The sequence below is a fragment of the Mus caroli genome, unplaced genomic scaffold (genome assembly GCF_978045245.1).
Source record: "Mus caroli unplaced genomic scaffold, Mus_caroli_1 scaffold_2, whole genome shotgun sequence".
Taxonomy (NCBI): Eukaryota; Metazoa; Chordata; class Mammalia; order Rodentia; family Muridae; genus Mus; species Mus caroli.
This window is the reverse complement of record NW_028227257.1, coordinates 88,799,911-88,814,459: the sequence shown is the minus strand read 5'-3', so window position 1 is coordinate 88,814,459 and position 14,549 is coordinate 88,799,911. Positions and strand designations below refer to the sequence as shown.

The following is a 14,549-nucleotide window of genomic DNA, read 5'->3' as shown; positions in this document are numbered from 1 at the left end:
TGTTCGTACATGGAGAGCAAAGGTAACTTGTTGGGTTTCTTCTTTCATCACTTTCTTGTGACAAGGTTTCTTATTAAACCTAAAGACATCAATTGGTTTAGATGAACTAACCAGTGTGCTCCTGGAATCCTCCAGTCTGCCCCATCTCTCTTCAGTCCCCACAGTGCTGGGAATACCAGTGTATATTGCTATGCACTTTTAAAAATGGGTGCTGGACAGCCCTAACTCAGGCTCCATGGCAGGCCCTTTGCCAAATTGAGCCACTTACTATGCACCCTTTTTTCATGACCTCTGAGGAAATGAACACTAAAAATATAAAGCACACAGATTTGTAGTTGATAAAGTATAAAGTAGGTGGAACATGGTTAATGTAACGTATATGAGGCTAGCACATGAATATGGGAATGTTGTAGGGACTCTCTACCTGTGGTAATTAGGTGTGTAGACTCTGGGTTCAGATTGTCTGGGTTCAGTTTCTTTTTTTTTTTTTTTTTTTTTTTTTTAATTTTTTATTAAAAGACAGTTAACTCATCAGCTTTTTTGGGTTCAAAGTATGAATCTTCCATTCTGGGACTGATTCTTTCTTTGCATCTCATGTTTGGGTGGGGGCTAATGAGGATTATAAGAAGTTCCTTTGACATGCCTGTAATTGTAGCATCTGAGACATGGACCAAGATATAACCTGAAGGACAACCTGAGCTACACTGTGAGGCCTCACTTCCAAAAAATGTTACGCAGAGTGTTATGATCAGAGCCTGGCACTATAAAATGTTAGCTGTTATTTTAACCTCATAGCTTAAATTTGTCAAAAAGAAAAAAACGATGACAGTGAGCAGTAAAGGGTTTCATTGAAAATGATGTTGAGAGTGCTACAGTGGACCCTTATTTATTTATTTTTTTGTAGAATTTTGTTTATTTGATGCTAGAGGACTATTTTAAAAAATATTTTATGTGTATGAGGAGGTTTGCCTGTCTGTATGGCTGGTGCCTGTGGAGGTGTAGTGGCTAGTCCTGGTTGTCAACTTGAGTATATTTGGAATGATTTACAATCCAGAATTGGAGGGTTCACCTGTGATCCAGATCTTGAAGCTAGAAGACACAAGTTTCTCACCTGGATCTTGGCATGGAGATCTTGAGGCACAGTGGCTGTGAAAAGCTTAGGCTTAGACAAGGTAGTACAAGCCTTTAATTCCAGGAGACTAAGGCAAGGAGATCTCTGAGTTCAAGGTCAGCCTGGGAGAAAACAAGTCCCAGATCCTGGGGTGGTGGCTCACCCCTTTAACCTTGGCCACACCTTCTGCTGGAGACCTACATAAGACCATTGGAAGAAGGAAGATTCCGCCTTCTTCGACTGCTTGCATTTCCTTCCAGCACATCTGTTGGAATCTACTTCTACAGAAGACCAGCTGAAACAATCAAACTCATGGAACTGAGCAACTACTAGATCCTTGGACTTCCCATTCACAGCTGACCATTGTTGGGGGTAGTTGGACTATAGGCTAAAATTCATCACAGCAAATTCCCTTAATATATAGAGACATTCCTTTGACTCTAGAGAACCCTGACTAATACAGGAGGCCAGAAGAAACTGTTGGGTCCCTTGTAGTTGGAGTTAGAGAAGGTTGTTAGCTGCCATGTGCATGTTGGGAGCCAAACCTGAGTCCTCTGGAAGAATAGTCAGGGCTCTTAACCACTGGGCCATCTCTCCAGTCCCTCAAGGACTGTTTTATTAGTTTGATTCCTCCAGCCAGGAACTTTGTGTAAACCACCAGGCTGGTTTCAGATTCACAGAAGTCTGTTCACCTGCTTTGAGAGTGATTGCTAGCCGGGCGTTGGTGGTGCACGCCTTTAATCCCAGCACTCGGGAGGCAGAGGCAGGCGGATTTCTGAGTTCCAGGACAGCCAGGGCTACACAGAGAAACCCTGTCTCAAAAAAACCAAAAAAAAAAAAAAAAAAAAAAAAGAGAGTGATTGCTGAGGTTAGATGTGTGTCACCACACCCAACATAAGTTTTACATTTCTCCACTGGGTGAATTCAGGAACCTAATTGCTAGACCATATGGGACACATTTCATTAATAGGAGAGGCCAACTGTAAATATCCACAGCTTTCAAGAGAGAAATGGAGAAGAAGAAGGTCATTTTTTGAGTTAGGGTCCAGGAAAGATGGGCAGTAGAGGTCTTTAAGAAGCTGTAATGGGGGAAAGGCCTTTAGAGAACGGTTGGGCAAGCCTGCTAACAACTTTCTCTGCAATGGTGCATTTATGTACACATTCACACCCCATGCACAAACAACCATAAAAAACTTTTAAAAATTACAACTCAGAAGCCTGTTTTGTTTTGGATTTTTTGAAATAGGGCCTCACTCTTGTAGGTCTGACTACCCTGAAACTTACAGAGATCTACCTACCTCTGCCCCGCAAATGCTGAAAAGGCATATGCCACTACATCTTGCTGTTCTGGGATATTTTGTTTGTTTTGTTTTGAAACAGAGTCTCATTTTATAGCCCATGCTGGCCTGGAACTTGCTGTGTATAGCCCCTCTAAAGTTAATTTGCTTTACAGGGCCTTGTGATATAAAATTATTTTGTTATATTTGTCATTACAGAGTGGGTAAACATTAGAAATATATAGTGGTGAACAGATTTTACATGGTATATCTTTAACCTGGTGAATACTCTCTAGTGAATACTGCTGCTGACAGTACAGTCTCCTGGATGAGGCAGGAGCTGAGGTACAGGGAGGCTAAGTAATTTTTCTGAGAAATGAGGAAACTTTTGTATGCCGAGAAAATGATGGAATAGGGTGTGATGGTGTACATTCACACTCGTACACTGGTGAAACTGAGGCTGGAGAACTTCAAATCAGACTGACTGGCCTGGGCTATATCAGGAGATAAATTGTGGAGAACTGGAGTTGGGCTAGTTTTACTGAGACAGGAACAACCTCATTGATTTCAACTTTATTGCTGTAGCTGAGGGGGTTCATCAACCTCCGATTCTTCTGATCCTACTTCCCAAGTACCCTAGAATTGCAAGACTATGCCAGCTTCCCCATCCTCTCCTTTTTTTCAGTGCTGAGTATGGAACACAGAACTTCCTTGACTTCATGAAGAACAAGAAAGTTTAATAAGATTGAGCTACCCACACCCCCAGTGCTGAAACTGGAATTTAATTAGTATAGGATATACATGGATATCCTATACTGTCTCTACTACCCAAACCAAAATCAAAACAAAAAAACCCAAACAGTACTTCTCCTTCAGATTCAATCAATGCCGCTACTTTGTCACATCCTAAAATATCTTTTTGTAATCTACGCAGAACACATGAACACAGTCATGATAATAGTTTTTCTTCTTCTGGGTGAGTTTGCCTTCATAATTTTTACTTGTTTAATTCTCTGATTTGTGTGGTATGTTGCCCAAAATTCTGTCTTCCCCCTAAGTTTAGTATAAAGTACTAGCAAGAGCTGTTTGGAGAAAGGTGCAGTTACTAGAGGTGTGGTGCTAGCATTTTATGATTTGGTGTCATTTGAATTATCCTGTAGTGTTCCCTGTAGTAAGGTTCTATTGATGAAAACAAAGCTTCCAATTATAGAAAGCCTTGTGTGTAGAAACTGTACCCGCATGCCATTTCTATAAAGCACTGGGCCACTTTTAGGCCTCTAATTAAAGGCTTGACATTTTGTAGTTGATTTTCCAGTTGTTGGGAGAACTTTAGTTATACAAGTGATCTTAGGTTTATTTAAAGGATTTAAAAATTTTATCCTTTGCTTTTTATGGTGCTGGGTATCAACCCATCTACACATTTACTGTACCACTGAGTTATAAAACTAACTCAAGATTAAAAAAAAAGGATTATTATTTTGTTGTTATTTGCATGTATCTGTGTATGTACTGTGTGTTTGTGTGTGTACTAGCGGAGGCCAGCCAGCATCTAGAGCAGTGTTTCTCAACTTGTGGACAAAGACTCTTTTGTGAGGATATGGAATGACCCTTTCACAGGGTCACCTAAGACCATTGCAAAATACAAATATTTACATTATGATTCACAACAGTAGCAAAATTATAGTTATGAAGTAGCAACAAAGTAATTTTTTTTTTTTTTTTTTTGGTTTTTCAAGACAGGGTTTCTCTGTGTAGCCCTGGTTGTCCTGGAACTCACTCTGTAAACCAGGCTGACCTCGAACTCAGAAATCTGCCTGCCTCTGCCTCCCAAGTGCTGGGATTAAAGGCGGGCGCCAACACTGCCTGGCCCAACAAAGTAATTTTATGATTGGGGGTCACCATAGCATGAGGAACAGTAAAGGATTGCAACATTAGGAAAGTTGAGAACCACTGCCCTAGAGCTTGAGTTATAGGCAGTTCTGAGAAACCCTATGTGGATGCTAGGAACTGAACATGGATTTTCTGGAAAAGCAAGTGCTCTTAACTGCAATGGAGTTATTTCTCTACCCTTTTTTCAGTCTTCATTGGTTCCTTTTTTTTTTTTTTTTTTTTTGGAGATAGGGTTTTAGGGCTGGAGTCATGGCTCAGTGGTTAAGAGTACTGGCTGCTCTTCTGAAGGTCCTGAGTTCAGATTCCAGCAACCACATGGTGGCTCACAACCATCCATAATAAGATCTGATGCCCTCTTCTGGGGTGTTTGAAGACAGCTACAGTGTACTTACATATAAAAATAAATAAATCTTTAAAAAAAAAAGAGTGAGAGAGAGATAGGGTTTCTCAGTATAGCCCTGGCTGTCCTAGAACTCACTCTTGTTCCAGGCTAGCCTGGAACTCTGAGATCCACTTGCCTCTCTGCCTCCCAGAGTGTTGGCATTAAAGGTGTGCACCATAACCACCATTTAGCTTGTATTTGCTCTTCTTTCCTTCTTTACTAATTTCCTCTTCCTCCTCCTCCTCCTCCTCCTTCTTCTTCTTCTTTTAAATACCCTCCTCCTTTCCTTCTTTTTAGGTCTTGTTTAATCTCAAGGATTTTAGTACATCAGCCTCTGCCTCTAGAGTTCTGGAAATATAGGTGTGTGCCATCATGCCTGGTCTAGGGGTTTTAAAACTTAAATTATATGTGTATGAGTATTTTGCCTTAGTGAATGTCTGTGCATCTTGTGTGTACTTTGTACCTGCGGCCAGAAAAAGGACATTGGGTCCCCTGGAACTGGAGTTGCAGACAGTTGTGAGCTCTCATGTAGGTGCTAGTAATTTTTTTTTTTTTAAGATTTATTTATTGATTATATGTAAGTACACTGTAGCTGTCTTCAGACACTCCAGAAGAGGGAGTCAGAACTTGTTACGGATGGTTGTGACCCACCATGTGGTTGCTGGGATTTGAACTCTGGACCTTCGGAAGAGCAGTCGGGTGCTCTTACCCACTGAGCCATCTCACCAGCCCCCGTAGGTGCTAGTAATTAGGCCAGAGTTCTCTGGAAGAGCATCTGGTACTTTAGACTCTGAACCATCTCTCCAGCCTAGATTTATACTTTTTATTATAATTATTTTTAATTTACTTTGTGTATTGTGTGCACATAAACACATGTGACATTTACAGCACATTTGTAGAGGTTAGAGGACAGCTTTTGTGAGTTGGTTCTCTCTTACTATGTGGGTCTTAGGGATTGAACTTAGGTTGTTAGACTTGACAGCAGGGCCATTAAATGCTGAGCCGTGCCACCAGCCCCTGGAGGATGATTTCTTTTCCCAAAGAGTTAAATCCTTGAATTAAAACCCGTATATTACTGAATATGTGTCAGTACTTCATTGCTGATTTTATTCACATTTTGTCTTCATGGACACATTCAAGGGCAGACATGTAACAGTTAAATGAGGAAATTGAGCTCTATTAATAGCTAAGCAGGGGCTCAGTTGTTGCCTGAGTGGTTGCCTAACATGCATTAAGCCAATACCAGGTTTGACTCCTAGTCACATTGACAACTAGGTGTACCGGTGTTTTGGGAAGGTGGAAGCAGGAGGATCGTATGCTCAAGGTCATCGTTGGCTACATAGGGAGCTGGCAAGGGCAGAGGTGTTTGCAAACAACTAAAATCTTAAGTTTCTGAATCATATTCCCCAAGTGTTATAAGATCAGCTGGTCAAATGGCTCAGCAGTTAAGGGAAGATATTACCTTTGTATATGGCCTGATCTCAGTTCTGAGCATCTATGTGGGATGAATGACCCATCACTTTAACTCTGCCTCCAGAGGATTCCATGTCTTGTTCTGGAGTCCACTGGCAACTGCACTTGTGTACACGCTCCAGCACACGTACAAAACCATACTTTAAAATAAATCTTTTTATTTATTTTTTTAAAAGACAGGGTCTTCTTTTGAGATGGTGTAGCCCTGGCTGGCCTGGAACTGCCTGCCTCTGCCTCACAAGTTCTAGAATTAAAGGGATGCATGACCATATCTGGTTAATAAATTCTTCCTCCCTTTTTTCCATGTATCAATTCTGTTTGCCTCATTTTATTGATGTGGGGATAGCTCCAGTTGCATTTAGTTATTTTGCCTACACATTTTATTTGAGTATGTTTTACTTTGTTGTGTGGTAACTGCCTTTGAAATGTTTTTTAGAAATCTGCCACTTTGAAGAACTGCATCTGTGGGTTTAGTGAGGGGAATCATAGTGAACTCAGGAAGATCCACTGATAATGTAACATCAGTGCATTCTAACACTTCCACTGCTTGTTACTCATTGGAGCCTTAGAATAATCTTAAGTAGAGAAGTGACTTACCCAAAGTCTGTCCTTCTTTCAGGACTTCTGGAAGAACAGTCAGTCAGTGCTCCTTCTTTCCCTTCCCTTCCCCACAAATCTTAACTAGAATGTGGGATAAATCATTAGCATAGATGATCAAATTGCAAGATGAACCTATAATTCTTAGTTTCTAGTGAGTAGTGACATACTTTAGATGTTTTTTGCATAGAATAGTTAAATATAATTACATATTAAATAGAGAAAACCTGTAAAGGTTGATTTTTATCTTTGTGGAGTGATGAATTTTATATGTTTAGGTAAATAGGAATCTTGGTATTAGGTGTGTGTGTGTATTCATATCTCCTTGTCATGACTTCTCTTAGTCTCTTACTTGCTTATATCTTTTTGTGATTAAGCACTGATTTGGAGGACTTCATAATGGCATCAGAACCTCTTCTGGGCTTTCTGTGTCTCCGTTTTACTTTACATATTGGGAAACTTTTTTCTTCTTGCTTTTTAAAAAGGGGAATGAATGAGGGCTGGAGAGATGGCTTAGTGGTTAAGAGCACTGACTGACTGTTCTTCCAGAAGTCCTGAGTTCAAGTCCCAGCAACTACATGGTGGCTCACTACCATCTGTAATAGGATCCTATACCCTCTTCTGGTGTGTCTGAAGACAGCTAAGTGTACTCACATACATAAAATAAATAAAATCTTTAAAAAAATGTATAGTGGTTTAAAATGTATTTTGGTTTAAAATCTTTCTCTCTCTCTCTCTCTCTCTCTCTCTCTCTCTCTCACACACACACACACACACACACACACACACACACATACACTGCAAAAACAAAACAAAAAAGAGGAATGAAAAACACCTGACTGACACTTTTTCCTTAGCCAGGATCCCCAAGACCAAGTTCTCAGAAAAAAAAGGAGATTTATTTGCCCCAGAGGGACAAAGGACAGAGAATAAGAGACAGGAGATAGAGGATGAGTGAGAAGCTGTATTTGTCTTAGAGGGGGACAAAGGACTGACTGCCTCTAGATTGGAAACTGATGAAACACATAGGAACATGCTGGTCTGTAAAGGGAAAAGGGGGAAACCCTGTGTTAGGATGATGTGTAATTGTAATTGGGCATGTCAGCTAGGTGATTACTGGACTTTAAATCTTTGATAACTGTACTTTGGTAGTCAGCCTTAGGAGGAGGACCTGGCCAAATAAGGGAACAGACCTTGGTGGCTAGGTTTACAAGTATACTCTAATAATTATTAGCAAGTCAGAGAAAATTGGAGAAAAGGGCAAGGCCTGCTAAGCCATGTTTGCAATGCCAGGGCTGGCTAGAGTCCCTTCAACAGGCTTATCTGCCTTTGTTCAATCTGGCTTCTTTGGTTATTTGGGATGCAGCAAAGTCTCCTCTCATATGGTGATGGGGCTAGCCTTTAATACAAGCACTTGGGAGACAGAGAAGCAGGCAGATCTCAGTGAGTTCAAAGCCAGCTTGGTCTGCAAAGTGAGTTCTAGGATATCAGGGCTACACAGAGAAACTGTGTTTCGAAAAACAGAAACAAAACAAATTACCAAAAAGCATGTATGTATCAATTTCCAGGGACCTAAACTCAAGAGTTCAAATCATTAACACTGGTTTGATCCACTGTTTTGTTTTGTTTTAGATTTATTTATTATTTATTTTTTTATGTAAGTACTTTGTAGCTGTCTTCAGACACAACAGGAGAGGGTGTCAGATGTCATTAAGGATGGTTATAAGCCACCATGTGGTTGCTGGAATTTGAACTCAGGACCTTCAGAAGAGCTGTCAGTGCTCTTAACTGCTGAGCCATCTCTCCAGCCCCCTTGATCCACTGGTTTTTTTTGTTTTTTCGAGACAGGGTTTCTCTGTATAGCCCTGGCTGTCCTGGAACTCACTTTGTAGACCAGGCTGGCCTCGAACTCAGAAATCCGCCTGCCTCTGCCTCCCAGGTGCTGGGATTAAAGGCGTGCGCCACCACCGCCCGGCTGATCCACTGTTAATCAGTGTTAAGTCAGAGATCCACTAGCATGTGCCATCACTGCCTGGCCTTTTTGGTAGTTTTGATTAGTTTTCTTTTCTTTTCTTTTCTTTCTTTTTTTTTTTTAAGTTATCTTTGATGATGATATTTGTAGAAACTCTCCTTCCTTCCTTCCTTCCTTCCACTCATTTTAATTCCTGTAGGAACTGAAGGTTATATCATAGTTTTTTGACTCTTATAATATTTGTAACCTGTACTTTGTTTTTCCTTTTGAGTTACAGGGGGACAGAAAGGAAAATTTATTTTAATTTAATTTAATTTTTTTAAAAGGGGCTCTGGACCAGTGAGGTTGCTCAAGGGGTAAAGGTGCTTGCTGCCCAATGACCTAAGTATAATCCTGGAACCCATATGATGGAAAGAGAGAACTGACTCCTGCAGGTTATTCTGTGACTTGTTGCACACTGGCACAAACACATCCAGATTATACACAAAGAAATGGGACTGCTATTGCTGTTCCTACTGTTCGTTGTGAGATTATAAAAGGTTTCAATGTACTTTATGTATTGTTAGGTCAAAGGAGTTTCAAAGTTCTTCTTTTGAAGGTCTCTATACTAGTTTTAGTACAGAATTAAGGGGAACTACTAGGAACTGTTTTTCTTGTACCTTCTTGGTTAGAGGTAAAAGGTAAGAAATATTTTAGCTATTAGTTTGAATAAAGGGAAGCCTGGAGCAGGTTCACTAAAGAGATTGATTGCTTTCTGTTATTCAACTCTAGCCTACTCTGGAGGTTGGCTTGCGACTCTTAGTGACATTTTTACTGTGTACATATTTTGTTGGTTAATAGTTGGTGATGAGAGGCAGGGTGTGTGTCCTGGTGGTACAGTACTTGACAAGCAAACTCAGGGTTCAATTCCCAGCCCCCAGACACAGCAAAGCAAACAAAGCATGGTAAGAGTTATACCGTAAGAGTAAAGCAAGGGCTGGAGAGATGGCTCAGTGGTTAAGAGCACCAACTGCTCTTCCAGAGGTCCTGAGTTCAATTCCCTGCAACCACATGGTGGCTCACAACCATCTGTAATGAGATCTTATGCCCTCTTCTAGTATGTCTGAAGACAGTGACAGTATACTCACATATGTAAAATAAATAAATCTTAAAAAAAAAAAAGAGCGAAGCAAAGCTTTGTGTTTAGCACTTTGTAGGGAACTGAACTGCCTATTGCCTAGGAATTTAGGACTTGCCTTACTGTGAAATCTTTCTGACCTTATTCATTTTAATGCTTCAGGAAGAAAACTCCTTCAGCACAAGCTATAAATATTTTCCCTTATGGCTGTATTTCTATGCATCTGGCTGTGTGCTTTGTAGATTGCAGCCTTTTGAGAAGTAGAAGGAGGCAGTTATTGTTTGACTCTCATAATAAGCAGTTAGTCCCCCTTTGTTTTATTTTAATTTAAAAGACTTTATTATGTGTATGTATTGAAGTCAAAGAACAACTTCGTGTGGTTGGTTCTTCGCTTCTACCTTTACAGTGATTATGGGGATCAAACTCAGGTCTCTGTGGCAAATACCTTTACCCGCTGAGCTATCTTGCCATATTCCACTCCTTTTAAGACAAAGGCTTGTGCTGCAGCTCAGAATATCTTGGAATTTGTCTTGTAGTCTGGACTGGCTTCAAAGCTTTGATCATCTTGTCCTCAGCCCCAGTGTGCTGTAATTATAACTTTGCATAACAATGACCCACTCTGACAGTTACTACTTTTGAAATTTAAAAAAGGTAGAAGCAGCCAGGGCTAGTGCCTTATGTCTGAAATAGCACTGTTTGCAGGTAGAAACACTAGGAGCAGGAGTTTGAGGCCAGTTTGGGCTCTATAGACCCTTTCCTTGAAACTGAAGTAGAAAACCACCTCTTAAAATTATCAATTCATGGGATAGATAGATATACACCTTGGTTGGTAGAATGCTTGCCTAGCATGAATAAAAGCCCCGGGTTTACTTTCCAGCACCACTTAAACTAGTCATGAGGACAGATTTGTAATCCAAGCCCTAGGGAAGTGGAGGCAGGACGGTCAGAAGTTCAAGCTACATAGTTTGAGGGTAGCCTGAACTGTATGAACTATGTCTTTTTTTTTTTTTAAGTTATCTTAAGCTACCACTCAGAAGCAACCATTGTGTTTTTTAATCATCTCCCCTTCTCTCCTCTTCACTTTCTCTCTTTCTGTTTTTCCAGTGCTAAGGACAAACCTAGGGGCTTTAGAAATGCTAGGCAAGCATTCTACTGCTGAGCCATACACCGGCCTCTACCACAGCCCTTCTGTATCATTTTTATGTAAGCTACTGTGCCCCGACTTTCCAAAAAGTATTACTGATACTTTTTGGAGTGCTAGAAATTGAACAGAGGCTCTGGTGCATGTTAAACAGGAAGTAGGTCTACCACTGAGCTGCATCCCAGCTTAGTTATTTATGTTGGTTTATTGCGAATGGTGGTGTGTGTGTGTGTGTGTGTGTGTGTGTACGTACATGGTCATGTTTGTCTTAGTTGCTTTTCTATTACTGTGAAGAGACACCATGACCAAGGCAACTTACAAAAAAAAAAAACCAGTTAAGGGCTTGCTTACAGATTTAGAGGGTAAGTCCATGACCATCATGGTGGTACTGGAACAGTAGCTGAGAATTTATATATGAATGACAAACATGAGGGAGGGAGGGAGGGAGGGAGGGAGAGAGAGAGAGAGAGAGAGAGAGAGAGAGAGAGAGAGAGAAGGAAAGAGAGAGACAGAGGAGAGAGAGACACACACAGAGACAGAGACAGAGAGACAGAACACACCTGAACCTGGAATTGGCTTTTGAAAACTAAATGCTTACTACCAGTGACACATCTTCCTCAACAAGCCCACACCACCTAATCCTTCCTAAAACAGTTCCACTGAGCATGAATTAAATGCATGAGCTTGTGGGGTTCATTCTCATTCAAAGCACCACAGTGTATATGTGTGGAAGCCAGAGGTAGATGCTAGGTATCTTCCTCAATTGCCCTTCACCTTATTTTTGTGTCAGGGCTTCTCTCACTGAATCTGGAGCTCACTGACGTTACTAGGCTAGTCAGTCAGTGAATTCCAGGAATCTACTTGTCTCCATTTCCTAGTGCTAGGATATAGGTAGTATATACTACAGTGCCTGGCTTTTTACATGGGTGCTGAACTCATGCTTGGGTGGCAAGCTCTTTACCCACTGCGCCATCTCCCTGTCTCTCCAACTGTTTAATTTTTTGTTGTGCTAGGGATTGATTGAGCCCAGGGCCTGTACCACTAAGGCCATACCCATAACTCTACATTTTGTTTTTAAGAGCAATTTTTTTTGTTGTTGTTGTTTTGTTTTTCGAGACAGGGTTTCTCTGTGTAGCCCTGGCTGTCCTGGAACTCATTCTGTAGACCAGGTTGGTCTCGAACTCAGAAATCCGCCTGCCTCTGCCTCTCGAGTGCTGGGATTAAAGGCATGCGCCACCACTGCCTGGCAAGAGCAAATTTTCTGCTTTATGAAAGAATAAGAACTGAATATGGTCAGTGGTCGAAAATGTCGAGTTTTTCATATATAAAGTAAAAAATATGACAAGATAAAATATTTTTGAAAGAAAAATTCTAGAAGATGTACCTTTTCTAGGAAACAATAAATATGAAAAGAACAATTTCTCCTTTGAGCTAGAATTGTACTTGTAATGGGAGCCTCTCTGGTGTAGAATAGGCATTATTTGACATTATTCTTCATTCCTTAGATTTCCATGAGGACAGCTGACAAGGACCTGAATGGCCTCATTTTAGCTATTTCTGTGTGTGGAGCTATTGCTTGCTCCTTCAGTTCTGATCCCTGGTGGGACAGTGGCTCCTGAGCACCATGAAAGTTGTCCCAGAGAAGAATGCTGTGCGAATCCTCTGGGGCCGAGAACGGGGCACTCGTGCCATGGGTGCCCAGCGGCTTCTGCAGGAGCTGGTGGAGGATAAGACTCGATGGATGAAATGGGAGGGCAAGGTAAGAAAACAGTGTTCTTAACCTAGGATTTGTGGAGATGACAGTAAATTGGCACCTTAGAATAGATTAATGGTAGAGTAGGGATATAGTTTATCTTGTCCCTGAGACTTGATATAGCTAATTTGGGAAATTGGTTTATAATGTAAAAGATAAGAATAGAAATGTTCTTTCTGAACTTAGATTTATCTTAACTTATAATTTGATTATTGTCTCCAGATTTTTAGTTTGCACTGTGATACTAATCTAGAGTGGCTTCTGTACTTAAAAGTCAGAGTAAGCCCAACTTTATAAATCATGCTGTGCTCTGTGTGTGTGTGTGTGTCTGTCTGTCTGTATGTATGTATGTATTTATTTACTATTTGTTTGTTTTCTCCCAGAGAGTAGAACTGCCTGATAGTCCACGTTCGACCTTCTTACTGGCCTTCAGCCCAGACAGGTACCTAATACTTAGCTGTAGCTTAAGATTTGATGTGGCTTTCTGTACTCTTGGCTTAGCTTGTTCATTCAGATTAATCTCTGGAGACCCTTTGAAGCACTGGATGAATGTGTGAAGGTGTATATGGTATACACACACACACACTCTATTATATATAATTTTCTTTATATATATATAATTATAATATATATTAGAAATGGAGAGAAAGTAAACAAACAATGCCAACCAGAAGAATAAAAAGAATTGTAAAGAGAATGGTGAAAGTCAAGGCTCAGAACTTATCCAGGCTCTTAAATAACATTGCTTTGCCTGACCGGTAGACACCAGCAATGAAGGCAATATGTGTTATTTAGCGACAGTGTGGGAAAACCAGAAGCCTTTAAAAATGGGAATATTTCTGTTTTGTGTAGAGAAACTACCTAGTAGGCATACCTTAATTTTTTTCATTTGTAGTGAGTAGTGTAGGGAATAATGTTGGGATTTTTGTTTTCTAAAGCTGTTAATATTTATTCTCCCCCTACATGTTTCTTAATTATTCTTACATTTTGATTCCCTAGGACTCTCTTGGCATCCACACATGTGAACCATAACATCTATATTACAGAGGTTAAGACTGGCAAGTGTGTTCACTCTCTGATCGGACACCGCCGTACTCCATGGTGTGTCACTTTTCACCCCACCATCTCAGGCCTTATTGCTTCTGGCTGCCTAGATGGGGAAGTTAGGATTTGGGATTTACATGTAAGTATTTTTTGGGCTGCTTATTTCCCTTTGGTATTCCAGACACAGAGACTTGTTTGCCATTGGATTCTTACTTCTGGCTGAGAAACTAACCACTTTGTTAGGACATTGTTCACTTAAAGGATGGATATTCTAGTTCGTACTTATCCATTATGAAGTAAACAAACTTTTCTCCTGCCTGCTTATTTTAAGATTGTACAGCAGGAGGCTCTAACATGAGCTCAGTATCGACTCCCATTGTCTTGGAGTACCTGCTCATGACCATCACATAAGACTTGTCCTGGTGAGAGGCTAGTGGGTTGCTCTCACTATGCTTGCACCAAGCTGGAATGTCCACAGGTGTCAGAAACAAAGTAGAGGCTTTGTAATTGACTTGAAGACAGTAATAATTGTTCTATAAATTATTGGCACTGCTAGATGACTGTTCATATACATTATTTTATAAAAGATATGTTTAAAGTAAGCCCTATAAGAACTCATTTGATCTCAAATGGAAATTTATTTAGAGGCAGAGCCTTGATATGCAAATCTGACTGGTTTGGTAATGACTATGTAGACCAGGCTGCCCTCAAACTCATGGAGATCCACATTGCCTGTGCCTTCTGAGCGCTGGGATTAAAGCCATCTACCACTGTACTCTGATAAAGATTATA

At 40.5% G+C, this 14,549-nt stretch overlaps 1 protein-coding gene across 4 annotated transcripts in view; it reads left to right on the top strand.

Annotated features, from left to right (window-relative positions):
• Ambra1 (autophagy and beclin 1 regulator 1) overlaps nucleotides 1-14,549 on the top strand; it is a 181,213-nt gene that overhangs the window by 22,512 nt on the left and 144,152 nt on the right. For all 4 annotated transcript variants that reach the window (XM_021182592.3, XM_021182585.3, XM_021182606.3 and 1 more), the window contains exons 2-4: nucleotides 12,466-12,719; nucleotides 13,097-13,155; nucleotides 13,713-13,896. In XM_021182592.3, the coding sequence (XP_021038251.1) occupies nucleotides 12,585-12,719; nucleotides 13,097-13,155; nucleotides 13,713-13,896 (378 nt within the window). In that variant the 5' untranslated portion in view covers nucleotides 12,466-12,584. The remainder of the gene's footprint in view (nucleotides 1-12,465; nucleotides 12,720-13,096; nucleotides 13,156-13,712; nucleotides 13,897-14,549) is intronic.